The sequence below is a fragment of the Neofelis nebulosa genome, chromosome 13, assembly GCF_028018385.1.
Source record: "Neofelis nebulosa isolate mNeoNeb1 chromosome 13, mNeoNeb1.pri, whole genome shotgun sequence".
Lineage (NCBI taxonomy): Eukaryota > Metazoa > Chordata > Mammalia > Carnivora > Felidae > Neofelis > Neofelis nebulosa.
The window spans coordinates 63228209-63248790 of NC_080794.1; the positions used below are offsets into that span (position 1 = coordinate 63228209).

The 20582-nt window shown below is 44.2% G+C and overlaps 1 protein-coding gene across 6 annotated transcripts in view; it reads left to right on the top strand.

Annotated features, from left to right (window-relative positions):
- Positions 1–20582, top strand: part of ABCC2 (ATP binding cassette subfamily C member 2) — a 65146-nt gene that overhangs the window by 26157 nt on the left and 18407 nt on the right. For 5 of the 6 annotated variants that reach the window (XM_058697442.1, XM_058697440.1, XM_058697443.1 and 2 more), the window contains 10 exons: positions 1819–2073; positions 3152–3217; positions 5525–5662; positions 6184–6330; positions 7983–8067; positions 8781–8847; positions 10899–11025; positions 13436–13612; positions 15000–15167; positions 17586–17766. In XM_058697442.1, coding sequence (XP_058553425.1) covers positions 1819–2073; positions 3152–3217; positions 5525–5662; positions 6184–6330; positions 7983–8067; positions 8781–8847; positions 10899–11025; positions 13436–13612; positions 15000–15167; positions 17586–17766 — 1411 coding nt within the window. The remainder of the gene's footprint in view (positions 1–1818; positions 2074–3151; positions 3218–5524; positions 5663–6183; positions 6331–7982; positions 8068–8780; positions 8848–10898; positions 11026–13435; positions 13613–14999; positions 15168–17585; positions 17767–20582) is intronic. The other variant, XM_058697441.1, reaches the window with a different exon arrangement.

The window sequence follows — 20582 nt, forward strand, 5'->3', positions numbered from 1 at the left end:
TGTCAGCACAGAGCCCAATGTGGGGCTCGAACTCATGAGCTGTGAGATCATAACCTGAGCTGAAGTTGGATGCCTAACCAACTGAGCCACCCAGGCGCCCCATGTCTTGCCTCAATTTTTAATCCCCTTATTTCTTCTGGAGATACTGGATTTCTGTTTGCAGGATATGAGGTCAATAACCAAGCTGTCTCAGCCATTTTTATGAATGTACACTTTTACAATTGTGTTGACTCATTCCCACTATTTTTGATTCTTAATATATTCCAAGTTTACAACTGTTACAATCCACAAAGAATTTTTAAAATGGTGATTTTAATAAGACTTTCATTCAAATTAATATTGCTACTAAAATAGAATTTAAAATTGACTTTATATGTTTAGGCAGTGCTTCATTTATGAAAGGTTATAAAACATTTTTTTCATATCCATTATAAATCCATGGCCCTGTGAAGGAACAGCATTATTTACAGAGAAATAAGGATTAGATAATTTCAGTGCCTATAATCACACAGCCAGGACTTGCCCTCAGATAAGGGCTGTTGGGACTAAGCCAATGTCTTTTCTACTGTATTGAGATTTATTGAGAATAGAAAAGTGATGACCTTGAAGGGCAATTTGTTTGGTTTTTTGGTTTGGCTTTTGTGGGGGGGGGCATATTTTTGCTTTTCCATACTAAAGGGGAGGCATAGCAGTGAACTGATTTCTCTAGAATGTTGGTGGCCTAACGTTTTGGGGAACGTCCCTCATTTTACTGTATAAACAAGAATCGTGTTATGTTCCAAAGAAATATGTCTTGTGGATATGATGACAGTACAGCTTCTAGGAAGTGGCTGGAGGTGGATCCCTGGAACTAACCTTAGCCCATACTCTATCTTTGGGGGGCTTAGAAGGCTCTCCTTCCTCCAGGAAGATGTAGTGGTATGAAGAATGTTCAGGAGGTGGTTTGGTGGGCATGGTGTGAATTGGTTTCAGTGCCCCCACCCCAATCCCTTGGCAAGGTGCATTTGTGCAAGGCATTGGTATAAGTGACAGACCTGTGGACGGACAGTAGTCTTTTGGTCTCTGACATGAGAACGGGGGCCCATGCTGTATGAGTCAGCATCTAGATATTGCCTACAAATTCCTGACCATAAACAAATGGTTTTGCTTCAAATGCGTGAACCCTACAGCTTTCCTCTTCGTTCTCAGATCTCTGTCCTTGGAAACGGTTGCAACTTCTTCATAAGAATATGACTTCCAATAAAACTGCCACATCAGAAGTCTGCACGGCCAGAATCCACTCATGATTCTTGCCTTCCTTTTATCCTTCACTATCTGATTCCCTACTGTGTGCCATGTGATACAGGAGTGAAATGAACAGATGTAGCCCTTGTCCTCCCGGGTTCGCATCTGGTGGAGAAATAGAAAAACAATTACAGTTCAGTGTCACTACCGTAATGACAGAGGTTAGTCCAGAGTGTTATGGGAGTACACAGGAGGGGTATCTACCCCAAACTCTGGAGTCCAGGGAAGTCTTCTCAGAATAAATTCCATCTAAACTGACACTAAAGAATAATTAGGAATTTTCTGGGCAAAGAAGTGTGTGTGTTGGGGTGGAAGTGGTAGGGGGTTCAGGGAGGTGGGAATAGCCTGAAAGGGTAGTCAGAAATGAGAGAACACTGTCTGTAAGATTTGGAGGCAAGAAGGCCTAGCCTCTTGGAAAAGTTGTGTCCATATGGAGCCCATCCTTCTAGTGTGTTCTTACTTCCTGAGTTTCCCTTTTACTCCCCATTGTTCTTGGACTTATCCATAGATCCCAATTCCAATCTTTATCTTTAGGCGCTGACCCTATCCAACCAGAGCAGAAAGCAGTACACCATTGGAGAAACTGTGAACCTGATGTCTGTGGATGCCCAGAAGCTCATGGATGTGACCAGCTTCATCCATTTGCTGTGGTCAAATATTCTACAGATTACTTTATCTATCTCCTTCCTATGGGCAGAGCTGGGACCCTCAGTCTTAGCAGGTGTTGGGGTGATGGTACTTCTAATCCCAGTTAATGGGATACTTGCCACCAAGAGTAGAGCTGTTCAGGTAAAGAAACCGAGTCACCCTGGGGAGATCTCTACACCCTCTTCAAAGTCTAAAGTCTTTTGCTTACTCTAACTCTTGGGCATTTGGGCAGGCAATGCTAATGGAAGACTTTCCACCATCCCAAATGACTGTGGCTTTCTCTGGATTCCCTTCTCATCTTTTGAGCACTGTTAAGGTTTATATACTCCATCTTCATTCATGTTAGATGGCAGAGCCTGATTGGAGAGGGGAGAGCTTCCCAGGGACCCGGCACATAACTCTCCCACCCTGCTCTGCTGGACTGTTCTTCAAGTAGTGATTATTGGCCCTGCTTCTCTGTCATAGCAATACAAACTAATCATGCAGAGCAGACACATGAGTGACCCAGACATTACGCCTAAATCCTGGCAGTCATCCCTGCTCCTACCAGGCGGCGGGGCTCCATGCCGATAGTCCTTTGCTCTGCCGGAAGTCATAGGTTGGGTGGGTGGACTCAATGGTGTACATGATCTATTCATGCATTCACTTTGCATTCCTTTAGTCCCAAATAATTACTTTTAAAAGATTTTCTGTACATACTATTCTTGGAATATGGCAGCAAATTATACAAAGCTCTTGCTCTTATGGAGCTTACTTACATTCTATTTGCAGTGGAGAATCAGGCCATAAACAGAAGTGAAGAAGAAAACTATCAGGTCATGATAGTACTATGAAGAAAATTAAACAGGGTGATATGAGAGCAAGTGAATGGGTGGTGGTTTTAGATTATGGGGTCAGGAAAAGCCTCTGTGAGGAGGGTACATGTGAACTGGGCTCTGAATAGCATGAGCCTGACTGTGCAGGAGGAAGCCTTGGGAAGAACAGCCTGGGAAGAGGCGCAGGCAGGCAAAGCCTGTGGGGGCAGAAGTGAACTGGGTGTAGTTAAGGATCAGAAAGCAGATGGGTGTGGCGGGAGCAGCCTGAGCAGAGCAGGGAGGGATGCATCCCATCACCAGGCACCCGTGTGACAGCCACAAGTGCCATCACTAGGACCTAGCATCTGCAGCAACTCTGGACCCTCTTACGAGGAAGTGTGTTTTGTTTGACTTTTTCCTGGCAGGTAAAAAATATGAAGAATAAAGACAAACGTTTAAAGATCATGAATGAAATTCTCAGTGGGATCAAGGTGAGAAGCCGAGTACAGGTGGCCCCGGGTGTAAAATGCCAGCAGCAGAGGGTTCTTGGCCTTCAAAAGGCCTGGCAGGGCTTGCGGGTCCCCCCCCTTCTGGGCCTGTGGTGTGTCCCAGGACTCCCAACCCCTGTTAGCATGTCTCCTGCTTCTCCTCCCAGTGGTCTCAGGCCCTCCTTCAAAACTTCATTTCTCTTTATTTACCCTAAATGGTTGCTTTTCTTCTCATGTTTTACTGTCGAAATTGTCAAACGTGCACAGAAGTGGAGTAAATGATGTGATGAACCCCCATGGACTTCTCACCTAGGTCTAGCAATTATCAGCATGATCTAGTTTCATCTATGTACCCACTTCATGCTCTGCTAGATTTTTTTTTAAGTTTATTTATTTATTTTGAGAGAGAGTGAGCACGAGAGAGCAGGGGAGGGGCAGAGAGTGAGAGAGAGAGAGAATCCCAAGCAGGCTCTGCATTGTCAGCAAGGAGCCTGATGTGGGGTTCCAACTCATGAACTACAAGATCATGACCTGAGCCGGAATCAAGAGTTGGATGCTTAACCGACTGAGCCACCTAGGCACCCCTCTGCTAGATTATTTTTAAAGCAAATCCCAGATGTAGTATCTTGTATTTCACATAAATACTTTGTGTTTCTAAAAGACTTTATTTTTTTCTTAACCACAATACTGTTATCCCACCTTAAAAAAAAATTAGTCATTTTTGGTACCATTAAATTTCCCCAGTTGCCTCAGATGTCATTTGTTTGCTGTTAATTAGTTGGAATAAGGATCCAAAAAAAAATCCACACGTGGCATTTAGTTGCTACTGCTTTTAATCTATAATTGACTCTTCCCGCCCCCCCCCTTTTCTTTTTATCTTTGTCATGTTGGAGAAACTGCGTTGTCTTATTTCCTATATTTCTTATAAATTAGTAATCAGATCTAGAGGCTTGATTAGATAGGGGATATTTTTGTTTTGATTTTTGGTGGAGGTAGGGAGGACAGATACTTTCAGGCAGTACTATGTGCTTCCAAACACCAGCAATGGTGAGTGTTCGGGGGTCCAGCTGATTCACCCTTATTAGGTTTCCTGCCACTCTTTCCCCCAGAGCAGTGATTTGTGGCTCTGGCAGCACATTTTGACCCCCAGGAAGTTTGACTCTCAGTGAGGCTTGGGCCCTAATTCAAACCATTTAAATTAGACTCTCTGGGGTTGAGGCCTAGGCATACATAGGTTTTAAAATCTCCCCCAAGTGATTCTAATATGCAGCCAAGTTTGAAAACTGTCCTAGAAGTTCTTGCAGCTGCTGATCATTGCCTTGATCTATTATATCATTAGGAGTTGCAAAAGAGTGAAATTTGAATTCTATTATTCCTTTAGCATCGATTAGCTAGTTGGTTACACTAAAATAAAGTTTGTGCAGGACAGGCAGGAAAAATGCTGGTTTTTTCCCCCTCTTTTGGCCAGCTTTCAAAATAACGCATTTCTTCCTGCAAAGCTTACCAGAAAGTTAATTTTTAATATATGTGTTGTTTTGAATTCAAGGATTTAAACATCACCCTAAACTTTTTGAAAATGAAGCAGAGGCCTCTTTTAACGCTCTGATATTTCTCTATGCAGAATTCTGATATGCCTTTTTGCTAAATGTGGCAAAATGAAAAGGTAGCCCTGGCCCTGAGTCTCCTCTCTAATGCTTGCTAGCTTGGTAACTTTGGGCAAGCTACCTGGTATCTTCTGCCTCTTTCCTCTTCACTAAAACTGACACAATAATTCTGCAAAAGTAGGGGACTCTCCTTGGTTTTCCCAGAACTTTCTGGGCTTAGCATTGAAAGCCCCATGTCCTGGGCAACCTCTTAGTTCCAGGCAAACTGGGATCATTGATCACACTAAGGTTGTTATAAGGATTAAGTAAGATCATGTGTTTAAAACGTTCTGTACAGGGACGCCTGGGTGGCTCAGTTGGTTGAGCGTCCGATGTTGGCTCAGGTCATGATCTTGTGGTTGACAAAATCTCTGTGCTGACAGAGCCTGGAGCCTGCTTTGGATTCTGTGTCTCTCCTTTCTGCCCCTCCCCCACTCATGTTCTCTGTCTCAGAAATAAAGATTAAAAAAATTAAAATGTTCTGTACATAGTAGGTTTCTGACAAATGCAACCTACCTTTCTATAATCATACTTTATAATCTGGATTTCTACACCCCCCCCCCACTCCCCTATTTTGGAGAACCTATCCTAAAACCTGGGTAGATGAGATCTGTCTGGTGTCCTTTGGGGGCAACAGTGTGAGCTGTGCTGTTTTCTACCCTATTAGATCCTGAAGTATTTTGCCTGGGAACCTTCATTCAAAAAGCAAGTCTGTGAACTTCGGAAGAAAGAGCTCAAGAACCTGCTGACCTTCAGTCAGATGCAGACTATAATGACATTTCTCTTACACTTAAGTCCAGTCCTGGTGAGTGACAGGAGTCAATGGACTGGGTCAGCTTCCTGAAGAGGAAGGTCTGTTCTCAGCAGACTGCCCAGTGCCTCTAGGCCTAACCCCGAAATCCTGGAAAATCTATCCCCCTCCTCAACTTCCCAAAGTTGCTATTCCTACCTGGTGCCCCCAACTCTAATTTCACCCTTGTGTACAATTTGGTCATCCGGCAGCCCAGAGTAAGTTTCCAGGATAGTCAGCATGAATGTGGTAATCAGGAATGGTTTGCATAGGAGAGCTTCTTGTCTTCTTGAGGAGGCTGTGTGGGTCTAGAGAGGGGAGGAACACCAATATAGGAGCCCGGAGACCCGAACTCTGGTCCCAGTAATACAATTAATTGACTGTGACCTCGGGCAAAATATTTCCTGTGTAACACAAGAAGGTTGAAATAATGATCCCTAAGGCTCCTTCAACTCTGATATACTGTGTTCCTGAAACTTAGCATAAGTGTTTGAACCCTTTTTAGAAATGAATTGCTCATGACCTTGCTTTTCCAGGTGTCTGTGATCACATTTTCAGTTTACATTCTGGTGAATAGCAATAATGTTTTGGATGCAGAAAAGGCCTTCACCTCCATCGCCCTCTTCAATATCCTGCGTTTCCCCCTGGGTATGTTTCCCATGGTAATCATCTCCATGTTACAGGTGGGTAGAAGCCCTCACTGCTAACTGATTATCTCTGGTTAAAAGGCTTACATCCCAAAATGACTGCCCTATCATATCTTACTTCTCGCTTCTGCTGGTGAACTTTCAATTAGATTTGTTTGGTCTCTGGAGACCAAGTTTGATCTTAATAAAATCACAAGCTCTCTGAGCCCTAGTTTATCTGACTCTAAAATGAGGATAATCATACCAATCTTCTCTACCTCACAGGGAGACAGTGCCTGTGAAAGCATTTAGTGAGATTATGATGATTAGCTGATACCTGGACCATTTCTAAGCCCTTTTCCCAGCCCAATTTCCCCCACATTTTACCAAGGCTCTTAGGGTATTTATATAGCATTAGGGAAATGCAGCATACATGGAAAGAGAAGACCCTCTCTGCATGAAGCCATGTGGTGGTGGAACTGAATACAGCTCTCAAGCTTCAAGCTGTCAGAAAGTGAGTTTGGAGTTCAAGAGGATTCGGATGGGCCAGAGGGAGTGTCTGGTTCCTGAAAAGTGAGCACAGTCACTGAGATGGACCAGGTACCAGACCTCAGGATATTCACAGGGCAGGTGGTAGGCTAGTGAGGTAATCAGAAAGATAGAGTATGGTGATGTGCACTTACACTAAGGGTGGCATGCTTTAGACCGCTCAGGCCATGGGAAGGATGGGTTTCAGACCTCACTACCCTGGAGGGGGTTAAGAAAGACTGACAGATTTGGCTGATAAAGAAACAGTATGCTCTTTCTAGACTCCAATAGCTTAGTACATAAATTGCAAGAGCAAGATCAGCAAAGGTATCTGCTCCCTGCCTTCCCTATCTCGCGGGGTGACTGTGAAACAAAAGGGGCCAGATGATAATGTAACACGGGCAGTGAGGCACTCTGTTTCTGAGGGGTGGATCCATGCAACAGCTGAGTGGTTTTGTAGCCTGCAACTGCACTCAAAGGAAAGGCAAGACAGAAAGTCCACTCTTTCATCAGAACCCAGGTGGTAATGAGAAACGATCTCTCTGATAGGCTTCCTGAAAACAGGCAAGTGAGAAAGGTCCTTGTAAAAGCTCCTAGGATCTCTCCCCAGTTCTCATGTTTCAGGAGACCACAGGGTGTTCTGCCAATGCTTAGGTCAGCTGCAGTTTAAACTTGGCCTGTGTGGAGTTTTCTAAGGTCACTGTGGTGCCATGGCCAATTCCTGTATAAAGGGTCCCAGTAGTGGCTCAGTTAGGACACTGGGCAGGACCAAGGCATAGACTCCATTAAAGAAGAGCACACCAGGGGCCCAGTTACCAAAAGCAGATAGAAATTAGGATTTTGTCTTAGAAGAAGGCAGAAGACAGTTTCTGGAACTGGGTCCAAAGATTGAAGAGATGGCAATTGAGTTGACCCCAGCACCACAAGTTTTCTAAGGGGCTGAAACAGCATCTTAATTTCCCTCTGTGCAGAGAGGGATGTCTTCCAGGGCCGAAATGTGGCTGAGTCTATGGGGGTGTCCAGAGGTTCCAGATGTAGCAAATGGTAAACCATCGGCAAGAGGCCTGGCAGGTTGACTCTCTGCTTCCACATCTAGGGCTGATGACAAAGTCAAAATCCTCTCCCTGCTCGTGCTTGTCATTGGATTTTTTATTCTTGAGATCCTTTGTGTCCCCCTCTAGGCCAGCGTTTCCACAGAACGGCTAGAAAAGTACTTGGGAGGGGATGACTTGGACACATCCGCCATTCGACATGAGTACAATTTTGGTAATGAATTTGGAAGTTGCTTCCCCAACTTATTCACAGTGCTGGCACCAGAACTTTGACATAGGAGGGCTTAGGGGCAGCAAACTGATTGAAAGGGAGAGCTAAGGGATTTACTTTGAACCTACATTTGCATAACAAGCTTACTATTTTTACTTAAGTGACGTTTTCATTTAGAATAGGTTGCTTAGCCAGATGGCTAAACCATAGTCTGAGGATAAGCAGGGAATCCTGCAAAAGATCTAGAAAAGAGAAGTCAAGATGGAGCCAAGCATGGGAACTTGGGGAAAGTAGGCTGGAGTGAAAGAACATTTGCAAGGTCTGAAGATCTAAGGATTGGGGGGCAGACACAGCCAGCGGGACCTGTGGACCTGGAATCCAGGGAGTGACCAGGTTTGTATATAGAGGTAGAATTTTTACCAGGGCATGAGGCAACAGAGGGCATGAGAATGTGCCCAGAGGCAGACATTGCAGAGGTGTCTGCAGGTCAGGAATCTGGCTAACAGGCTTGGGAATTCAACCAGAACCGCTTTTGTTTGCAGGCCACTTTTGGTCTCACCAGGGGAACTTTCCTCTGCCTCCTGTTAATGTAGGAGCCAGCACCTGATAGGTGATCTTGGGATCTGCTGAAGGAGGGACGCAGGAGGGCTGAGAAGGGGCAGACAGACACATGAGGACCTACATCTGACTAAAAGAGAGGGCCTTTTTCTCAACAGACAAAGCTGTGCAGTTTTCAGAGGCCTCCTTTACTTGGGACCGGGATCTGGAAGCTACAATTCGAGAGTGAGTTGCCTCCTGTCCAACCTGCTGTTCTTTAGGCTTCTCCTTGCCAGTCCTGTTACTGGAAAATTCCAACCACTAGGGCACGTGAAATATGGACAATGTGCACACATTCCGTTAGATTTCAGTGCAGGCTGAAACCCTGGGGAGACCAGCGGACAGCAAAACTCCTGAGCCTCTTTCCCCAGAAGTGCACCTGCCACCAGGCTGTCTTACTGTGGGACTGTGGGCTCCAGCTAAGAACCCAGGAAGACCTTTGTTCTCCAGATTGTGGATGGAGGTAGTGCAGCAAGTGGCCTAGGTCTCTGGGTATGATAAAGGATACACACCAAAGCCTGAAACCAATTTAAGTTCGTTTGTTCATTTAAGAACAGTAATCAAGAATATGGCTTCTTTCCCCAAAGTGGACAACGGGAGCTGCCTCTACAAAGATTAAACTTGAGATCTGGAGTTTTACATCTAACTAACCCATTCCTACCTCCCACCTCCTCTGCCCTAAGCCAACCCTTTCTTGCCACACTGCTGCTTGTCTAGTAGTTCCTCTTCTGCAGTTTTGCTTTCCTTGGTTTCGGTTACCTGCAGTCAACCTCTGTGTGGAAGCAGATGATCCTCCTCCTGATGAATGGTCACGTCAATAGTAGCCTAATGTAGGTCACAGTGCTCCCATCATTCACCTCCCTTCATCTCTCCACGTAGGCATTGTATCATCTTGCATCATCAGAAGGGTGAGTGCAGGACAGTCAATGAGAGTTAAGACCCCATTCACATATCTTTCATTACAGTTTATTGTTATAATTGTTCTATTTTACTAGTTATTGTTGTTAACCTCTTACTGGGCCTAATTTATAAATTGAACTTTACCGTAGGTATGTCTGGATAGGAGAACACATGGTCTATACAGGGTCAGATAGACAGTATATACCCAACTCCACTGAACGTAGCACACATAATATACCAGGAAGCCTGAGCAGGCCACATCTTTGTTCCCAACCCAGCACACCTTATCTTCTCCCTGTTAACACCTGGGTCTTCCCACACTTCTATTCCTACAGCCTTTCATTTAGATTCTAGAGCTTGCCCCAGGATGCTATCAGGCCAGAAGCCCCTCCTCTGGACCTTCCCAACCTGAAAGCCTCCCTTTGCAGAGAAAAGGCTGGACACAGCTCCCATTTTGTACTGAACTTCTTTTAGACTTACACTAGCAAAGGGCAGTTTCAGAAAGACTGTGAACAAATTCCTGATGTTCTTAATGTACTAGGGACTCAAAAACAGGGTGGGCACAGAGTTTCGAGGAGCCCTGCCCAGTGTGTGTCCCTCTGTAGTTAGACACAGCCAAATCTCCAGGAGAGGGGAAGGTGTTCTGTGCTTCCAGCAAGTGTTCCGTTGAATGGCTATTCTCATTAAATAGCCAAGTTTGGGAAACCCTGATCTATTCCAACCCTATTAGTTCATAAATGAGAGTCCAGAGGAAGTGACTTTCCAAGATCATATAGTTCAGCAGTGGCAAAGATGAGACTTGAACTCAGGTCTCTAAGCTCCCATTAAGTTCTTGTTCAATGGTACCATGTTGGTGCTAAGAGAATTTTTCCAGTTGAAACCTACATTTGGCACAAACAGCTTATAGACAGTTGGATAAGTTAGGGCTCATTCTCTAGCCCTTTTGAGCTTATAAAAAACGTATTAAAGAAGCACTTCAGAGTCTTCTATATCCAAGACAAATTTTCCAATCTTGAGGGAAAATCTAATACGAGACTTCTTATGAATGGTCTGAGAAGCGGCCTGAACTACTCTTGAAAAACACCCCTCACCTCTTTTAAATACACTTCTCTTGAGGCGCCTGGGTGAATCAGTCAGTAAAGCATCTGACTCTTGATTTCAGCATAGGTCATGGTCACACAATTCATGGGACTGAGCCCTGCACCAGGCTTGGTCCTGACAGTGCAGAGCCTGCTTGGGATTCTCTCTTACTCTCTTTCTGCCCCTTCCCCATGCTTGCTCACTCACTTTCTCTTAAAATAGACACTTAAAAACTAAATACACTTCTTTCTTTTCAGTGTGAACCTGGACATTATGCCAGGCCAATTGGTGGCTGTGGTGGGCACTGTGGGCTCTGGGAAGTCTTCCTTGATGTCAGCCATGCTGGGAGAAATGGAAAATGTCCACGGGCACATCACCATCAAGGTGAGAGGGGATGCTAAGGAAAAGAGTTCTGACCTTGAGATGTGGGCCACTGAGCACTGCTTTCTCGTTTTGGAGAATGCACTGAGGACTAGAATCTGATGACCACTGTTGTTGTCTTGCTGTAGATGCGGTCTTGGAGACGTTAGATAGACTTGTAAAGTGTAGATTCTTTGCCCCACCCCACACATATAATCAGACTCTGGGGATAGATTCTAAAAATCTGCATGTTTAATGAGGTGCTATGCATACTAAAGTTTGAAAACTGTTTAACAGAGATCTCTTCCTTCAAAGTATAGGCAATTCTGCTACATCTAGGTTTCTAAAAGCATCATTAAAAACTTATATACCTGCGGCAACTGGGTGGCTCAGTTGGTTAAGTGTCCAATGCTTGATTTCAGCTCAGGTCATGATTTCAGTTTGTGGGCTCGAAGCCTGAGTTGGGTTCTCTGTGACAGTGTGGAGCCTGCTTAGGGTTCTCTCTCCCCCTCTCTCTGCCCCTTCCCACGTGTATGTGCTTGTGTGCGCTCTCTCTCTCTCTCTCTCTCTCTCTCTCTCTCTCTTAAAAATAATAATTAAAAAAAACTGACATAACTTTGTAACTAGTGTACCAACAAAACCAATAACAATTAAAACAGCAGCACTGTAAAATCTCCACTGGCAATTACACTGAGCATCACATGTAGCTTTAGACTCCCGATTTCCTCTTCCTCCTCTGAGAGTTTGGTCTTTGACGTCACTTGCTCAAAAATTTGATACGGGGTGTAGACATCATTGTCAATTATATATTTTTTAACCCAGAAAAAATATTTTCATAGCATCTCCACGAGCACTCTCAGCTTCCCCAGAGAGTTCAATTTAGAGGAACTTATAAGTACTTGGAATCACTTAACCAGCCACTGCTTACACCAAAAAAACCCCACGTGTCTGTAGATTTTTTAGGTTTTTTCCTTAAGATCTTCATATATTGCTAACCATTTCTTTTTAATTATGGGAAAGCTTGCCCCTGACTGCTTGACACTGAGATGCTCAGAAAATTAAAAACTGCTTCTTTCACATTATACTGACCTTATTCCCTGATTTACCAATCCCTCATGAGCCAATTTACATTAAATAATATGAGATATAACCGAGCAGATGCTACTGATTTAACTGTTTCCTAACTTCTTCTTTTTGTTTACTTGGAACATTTCTTTATTTAGTCCTTTAGAAGTCAATTTTGAATTAAAAAAAATTTTTTTTAAATGTTTATTTTTGAGAGAGAAACAGAGCACTAGTGGGGGAGGGGCAGAGAGAAAGGAAGACACAGAATCCAAAGCAGGCTCCAGGCTCTGAGCTGTCAGCACAGAGCCAACACAGGGCTCAAACTCACCAACTGCAAGATTGTGACCTGAGCCGAAGTTGGACAGTTAACCGATTGAGCCACCCAGGTGCCCCTAGAAGTCAATTTTGAATTGGCGTGTCACTTTGCCCCCATAGATACCATGGAAACTGGGATACACAGGCTAAAAGAAGATTATTTTAAAATTACCTCTAAACATAATTCTCTTTTATAAAAGTGTGTGTGCATACACACACACACACACACACACACACACACAGTTCTCCTTTAAACTGACACAAAACTGAGTGTCTTCTAAATTATTTTGTAAAAATGGCATTTTCATTTCAAATGACTAACACTCAAAGAAGTTCACATTGGAAATTTGTGGTGATGATTTAACATTAATATTTAAATTGGTTCTAGCCTCAAATCAAGTTTTGACTTCTGTTTAACTTTTTAAATAATAAAAGCTTTAACTTATCATACTTCCTTTTTTGTTATCATAAATTACTATTTATTTTTTTAATATAATTTTTTCAAAAAAATTTTGAGTATAGTTGGCACACGATGTTATGTTAGTTTCAGGTGTATGAGAAAGCTTTTTCTTGCCAACTCAACACTGAGTTCATTCTTAAACACAGGGCTTTGTCAGCCTTCCTCTCGGGACATGATCTGCTTCATGCATCAGCCTGGCACCCTCGTTCAAATCTCTTGGTTCTTCCTAAAATCTCTATACCATCACCCCTGTGTTAGCCCTCTGGTGGTCTTAGGGTTTGAGTCAATCCCAGTGAGTTTCCTGCTCTAGAAGCAGCATGTGTTTCTTCCTCTAATTTTCAGGATCATGGCTAGAAAGTGATAGTGAAATAGAGAGTAGGGAGAAGTATTTAAATGGTGAACAGGATATTGAATGTTTCTCCCTGGCTGGTACAATAAATACAAGCACATTTATACATATCAGATGCTCAGTCAGCCTGACATTCATTTTTTAAAATCTAAGTTCTGTTTTTCCTTCCCCATGCTGCCACTCCCTCCTTCAGCCCTGCATTTCTGGAGGTATAACTGTCCCGTGGTCTGGTCCTTCCCATCTAGGGCACTATAGCCTATGTCCCACAGCAATCCTGGATCCAGAATGGCACCTTAAAGGACAACATCCTTTTTGGATCTGAGTTGGATGAAAAGAAATACCAGCAGGTTCTGGAGGCCTGTGCCCTCCTCCCAGACTTGGAAGTGCTGCCCGGAGGAGACCTGGCCGAGATTGGAGAGAAGGTACTTGGGACACCAAGGCACCTTGAAGGGTGAAGAAATAGTAGGGGGGGCGGGGGGCGGTGGCAGGGAGCAAGGACGGTGAAGAAGTACATGGGAGTAAAAGAGCTGACCAATTTTGGTAGTCAGCTTGGAACAAATACCAGAAAACACGAGGGACACCTGGCCGGCTCAGTTGTATAAGCATCCAACTTCAGCTCAGGTCATGATCTCCTGGTTCATGAGATCAAGCCCTGCGTCAGGCTCTGTGCTGACGGCTCAGATCCTGATGCCCGTTCGGGATTCTGTGTCTCCTCTCTCTCTCTCTCTGCCCCTCCCCCACTCACGCTTTGTATCTCTCTCTCAAAAATAAATAAAAACATTAAAAAATTAATTTAATTTTTTTTAAATTTTTTTAACATTTATTCATTTTTTGAGAGAGAGACACACAGCATGAGTGGAGAAGGGGCAGAGAGAGGGAGACACAGAATCCGAAGCAAGCACCAGGCTCTGAATTGACAGCACAGAGCCCAATGAGGGGCTTGAACCCACAAATCGTGAGATCATGACCTGAGCCGAAGTCGGACACTTAACTGACTGAGCCACCCAGGCGCCCCACCAAAAAAAATTTTTTTAAAGAAAGCTGATGAGGCTAGGACCAGAGAGGGTAACTAACCAGAGCCTGGCCCAAGGATGACCTCGCAGGTAGAGGAGCAGACGCAGGACCAGAGCTTAGGTGTCCTGACTCGACTTCTGGATGCTAGTGAGGCCTGGAGACAGTTTCTACTACTCTGCTTCAAATACTTAGAAATTTAGTGTGACTTTCTCAGGTTATTAAATGCCTTTTTAAAAAATACATTGTTAACGACCGTATTGTATCCATTATATGGTTAGAGTGTAATTGATTTAGAAATTCGCCATGCCTACATATTTAGGATGTTTTCAACCTTCTTTCCTATTACTAACAATGAATAGATCAGTCTTTGAGGGACAAGAATCTTCAGCTACTAGAAGATTAATGAAGATACAGCTCTAGAATGATTTTGTTCACTATTTCAAATACACTTATTAAGTAATTACTATGTACCACACAGCATTTTAAGCGCTGGAGTTACAACCATGAATAAAATAGGGACAATCTGCCCTGGTGCAGCTCCACATTCCCATGGGGCAGGAAACAAAAATAATAAGTAAATCCTCTCATAGAAAATGGTAATTTTGGCATACGTTTCATCATTGGGCCTGAAGTAATTTATTTGAATCAAAGTTATTGATTTGTATAGAGGAACTTAGAAGGTTTTAAATCCCTTGATACCTTATTGAAGTAAATCTCTTCCTTTCCTCTCCATAATAGTCTCTGTGAAGGTGGAACTATGGAGTAGTGCTTAATAGAAATTATTTTCTTCTTCAGGGTATAAATCTCAGTGGGGGTCAGAAGCAGCGGATTAGCCTGGCCAGAGCTACCTATCAAAATTCAGACATCTATGTTCTGGATGACCCCCTGTCAGCCGTGGATGCTCATGTGGGAAAACATATTTTCAATAAGGTCTTGGGTCCCAATGGCCTATTGAAAGGCAAGGTGAGAAATTACTTAAAGCAATGAAGACATTGGGGTAGGGATTGGGGGACACATCTCCTAGGACTGCTGCTGTCCTGAAGCATGTATTTACCTCCCCTACCCCCCAACATACCACCAAGGCTGCTGAGGAGATACAGTGTCAGACTGGTCTTTCAGGAGATGACCCATGACAGCTCCCATCTTGAGGTCATAGCTTATGCTAGAACTGGCTAATTTGAACCTTATTCTGTGGCTCCAGTGACATTGATCCTCCTAGGATGATTGGTTGTGATGGAAAGCACTCTGAGATCTGTGGTATAACAAGATTATGGTTGGTCTTTGCCCCCAGTTCCTGACACAGAGCTCCAAACACTTGCAATTTCCTGAGTAATACTAGGAGTGTTTTTTGTTCATAAGCCTAGAAAGAGACTTAGGGTGCAGCCCTTAGATAGCCTCAGGACTGGGCTGTTCAAGAGAAAGCCCAAGTGGGACACCTGGGTGGCTCAATCAGTTAAGCGTCTAACTTTGGCTCAGGTTATAATCTCATAGCCCATGAGTTTGAGCCCTGCATCAGTCTCTCTGCTGTCAGTGCAGAGCCTACTTCAGATCCTCTATGCTCCTCTCTCTTTCTGCTCCTCCCCACCATGCTCGCTGGTGACTGCTCTCTCTCTCTCTCCCATAAACAAACAAACAAACAAACAAACAAACAAACAAACTTTAAAAAAGAGAGTGAGAAAGCCCAAGTGATGGGTGGGTTGGAACTTTCAGGCCTCTGGGGAGGGAAGCAAGGGCTGAAGATTGGATTATAAAAATTTGTGAGCAGTGGGATCCAGAGGGCTTCTGGGTTGGTGAACACATTAAGGTGCTGAGAGGGAGGCTGTGGGCATGGAAGCTCCACAGGTGAGTCCCACACCCCCACAGCCTGCCCTCTGCATTTCTTCTGTTGACTGTTCTTGAGTTGTATTCTTTATGAGAAACCAACAAACAAGTAAAGTGTGTTCTGGAGATCGATGAGCCATTCTAATAAATTACTGATCATGAGAAAGGGGCTTTATGGCTAGTTGGTTGGAAGTAAGGGTGGTCCAAGTCATGCAAATTGCCTCTGAAGTCGGTCAGTCTCATAGGACCAAGCCCGTCAGCTGTGGGGTTTGTGCTAATTCTAGGTAGTCAGTGTCAGAATTGAATTGCTGAACACCTAGCTGGTGTCGGAGAATTGGTTGGAGTCAGAAAACATCCCAGAGGACCCAATAACTCACCTTGCTGGTGGGACATAGGTCATCCCACAGGTTTTAGAGCTCTGCTCTGAAAAGGCACTTTCCTGGAACCCTTGCAGGATGTGGGAATGTGGGGATAAAATAGAACTAACATTTTTTTGTGTATTCATGATGCCCCAGGCCTGTGCTAAGCACTTTGATTGTGACGCCTCATTCGACTTTCACAATGCCCCCATGAGAGAGTACAGATAAAGTGGCCAGAGCAAGTCACGAGAGCTAGTGGTAGGTGAAGGCTAGACTTTCCTTACCATGGGCAAGTTAGCCCATTTGCCCTGACACAGTGGGCTGAATGGGGGAGGGGCTGGCAGAGCCCTTTGTGGGTTTGAATGTGTCCCTCACCAACAGCAAGTGTACAATGAGGGCTGACAGTAACATCTCCCTCAGTATTGGGCAGTAAAACTCCCATCTGTGTGTGGCCTGTTCCCTTCAAGACTTCTTGATTGCTGCTAGTCAGGGTAGGTGGGCTGCCGTCCCACTGAGGCCCTTTGCTTCTCTTGGATCAGTAAGTCAACAGGAACTCACTCTCCCTTCTATTTCTGGTTCTGTCTCCTGTCCGAATGGCCTTTGGCTCCATTCATTCATGAACTATATACCACCCTGTGCCTGGTTTGTTGCAAAGACTGGGCATGCACAGATGAAAAGGTCTGTCCTTGCTCTCAAGTTCAGTTGGTTAGCTGGTTAGTGGAAGGGGAAATTAGCTAGTTATTTCCTTAGTTTAGGATGCATCTGTTATATTGATAGGCTTGGATCTCAAGTGACATTCCTAAGCTCTCAGGAAGCTGGAAGAATGTGTGTAGGGCAAACCTTGCTGTCACTACAGGCAAATAACACTATATCCACGAGGACCAGAGTCTCCCCTTACACATAGGGTCTGGTGTTAGGATGAGGCACTGGGAAGGAAAGAAAAAAGTAAAAGAGGTCAAGTGTTCAGGGCTATGTTTTGAAACAGAGCCCTAAAATGAATTTAAATGACTGTTTTTTCCTTCCCTCTCACCCCCAGAGCAAGCCAAAGAAGGCAGACATTCTGGGTAGTTGTAAGTTAGCTACTCATAGTTGGCAGGAAGAAGTTACTTCCTTTCCTTTTTAAGAGCAAGCCAAGGATGGTGGTGGACAGAGGGGCTCACAGAAGGAAGGTGGTGGCACCACTTACTGTTGTTTTTTTCAGACTCGACTCTTGATTACACATAGCATTCACTTTCTTCCCCAAGTGGATGAGATTGTGGTTCTGGGGAATGGCACCATCCTGGAGAAGGGATCCTACAGCGCTCTGCTGGCCAAGAAAGGATTGTTTGCTAAGATTCTGAAGACATCCACAAAACAGATGGGTCTTGAAGGAGAGGCCACAGGTATGTAAGGAGGACTGGAACAGGATAAAGCTTGGGTATGGGAAGGGTAGAAGTGATAAACTGATACTGACTGCCTGAACTATGCAGTATCCAGTGAGTTCAATTTGGAAGTGAATTATCCAGAGATCCAAAATCTATTCTTTCTGTATTTTATGTCTCTGTAAGGAAACACACAGAAATTCTGTGCCTGAGCCAAACTAGGGGCTCATCCTGCTCAGCTCGTCTCCACCATGCAATCGAAGAACACTCTTTAGAAGGGTATGACTGAAGATTTGGGGTGATTAGTCCCTGTGGAAGAAAGACTAGTAGCATCAGGCACCCCCTTTTAAGGATGCTGTACTTCTGTTGACTCAAATCACACATCCCACCCCACCTACCCTAAATCTGCTAAAACCACTTCCTGGACAGCTTCATAGACTGGTACTAATAGTGTACTGAAACATTCTTGATAAGGCCTAACAAAGGGCATCTTGACTAATATACCAAAAACCACTGGGTGTTTTGAACCAGGAAGAATCGTGGCAGTTGCATAGTCTCACAGTACACCACAGGAATAGCCCCTAATACCACCACCATTGGGGTCATCGATTAGCTCTAGTCAGCAATGGAGCCCTGATCCCTGGGGACCCTCCCAAGAATCTGCCAGTAGTAGTCCTGCACGTAGTTCTGGATATCTGCTTTGGGTAGCAGTCACCAGCAGTAGGTCAAGCCTTAGAAAGCAAGATCTGAAGGGTGCATTCCACAAGTCAGTCAGAAAAGGAGGTAGTTACAGAGCCTGCAAGTGAGAACTCATTCAGGCCTTGAGGTCAGGAAACATGATGGTTCAAACCCACCCCAGGGAGCACGAGAGATGGAAAGAAAAGCCTGAACCATAAAGTCTGTAAGTATTAAGTCTTTAGACATGGTTTTCTTTTGTTCTTTGAACATATTTATAATAGTTGATTTAAAGTCTTTCTCTGGTAAGCCCAATGCCTGTGCTTCCCTAGGTACAGTTTCTGTTGACTGCTTTTTTTCCTGTGTATGGTCCCATGCTTTCTTCCTTTGCATGTCTCACAATTTTTTGTTGAAAACTGCTCAGGGCAGGATAGGGTAGGAGTGATAAACTGTCAAGTGTTGGAGGGATAGAATAGGAGCAAAGAACAGGATGATATGGGTGACAGGGTTGGGAGCTATCCCAGGAGACTGGGGCAGGGGCACTGGGAACCAGCAGAAAGGAAGAAGTCGGAACTTTTCATTAGCCTTTACGTGCTCCAGGCACTGGCCTGGAGAAAGCAAAAATCACCTGCCTGGGCAGTGAAGGCCCCAAGCCAAAGGGCAGTGTCAGATGCTTTTTTCCCTTAATTTATTGCTCAACTACATCAACATGAGGTGCCTGGGTAGTTTTCTTGTGCTAAGTCCAGACTTTTTTTTTTGCCGCAATCTGAGTTTCATGGATTCTGCCATGATCTGAGTTTCCAGATGGCCCCTTTGAAGAATCCTATCCTCTATGTAAAGGTCAGTTTGTAAAACAGCTCATCAAGCCTTTGTCAATCAAGGTAAACATTGAGTAATTATTTCTGAGCAATGCCTGGCATGCTGTTGTTGTTGGCAAGGGGTAGACCATGACATGGTAGAATGAAGGGAAAGGCAGGAGGGCAAGGGTGACCTGTGTCAATATTGGCTTGGTTTATTATTTTCTTTCTTTCTTTTTTAAGTATTTTATTTATTTTTGAGAGAGACAGAGTGTGAGCAGGGGAGGGGCAGAGAGAGGGGGAGACACAGAATCCGAAGCAGGCTCCAGGTTCTGAGCTGTCAGCACAGAGTCTGACATGGGGCTCAAACCCATGAACAGTGAGATCATGACCTGAGCCGAAGTCAGTTGCTTAACCAACTAAGCCACCCAGGTGCATCCCCCCCTTTTTAAAAATTGTATACTCTTTTCTTAATTAGCTGCCATAACAAAACACTACAAACTGGCTCAAACAACAGACATTTATTGTCTCATGGTTCTGGACGCTAGAAGTCCAAAATCAATCCATAGGATTGGTTCCTTCCGAAGGCGACAGGGGAAGAACATGTTCCAGGACTCTCTCCTAGCTTCTGGGGGTTTGTTGACAATCTTTGGCATTTTTGGTTTGAAGACCCATCACATCAATCTCTGCCTTCATCCTCACATGCTATTCTCCCTTGTGTGCATCAATTCTAAGTTTCCCCTTTTTATAAAAACATCAGACCTAATGCATTAGGGGCTTATCCCACTCCAGTCTGACCTCATCTTAACTAATTACATCTACAGTGATCCTATTACCAAATAAAGTCACATTCTGAGGTAGTGGAGGTTAGGATTTCAACGTATGGATTTGGTGGGGGACACAAGTCACTCTATCATGTCTGTTCTCTGGCATCCCCAAATTCACATCTTTTTTGTGTCCAAAATACATTCACACCATCCCAGCATCCCCAATGTGTTAATCATTCCAGTATCTCCTCTAAGTCCAAAATCTCCTCCAAATGTCAATTTGAAGTCCCAAATTTTATCCTCTCCTCACTCAAATCAGTTGTGGGTGAGACCCAGAGTCTTGGGGCAAAACTCCTCTCCATCTGACAAGCTATAAAACCAGACAGGTTATCTGCTTCAACGGTAAGACCAGCATTAGGATAGACATTCCCATTCCAAAAAGGAAAGATGGTCATGAATCCCAAGTAAATCCCAAATCTAGCAGGGTCAATTCCACCAGATTTTAAGGTTTGATGATAGTCTTCTTTGGTCTGATGCTATCTGTTCTTTAGGCTCAACCTGGGCTGGTGGTTCCACCCTCTGGAACTGAGGGGTAGTC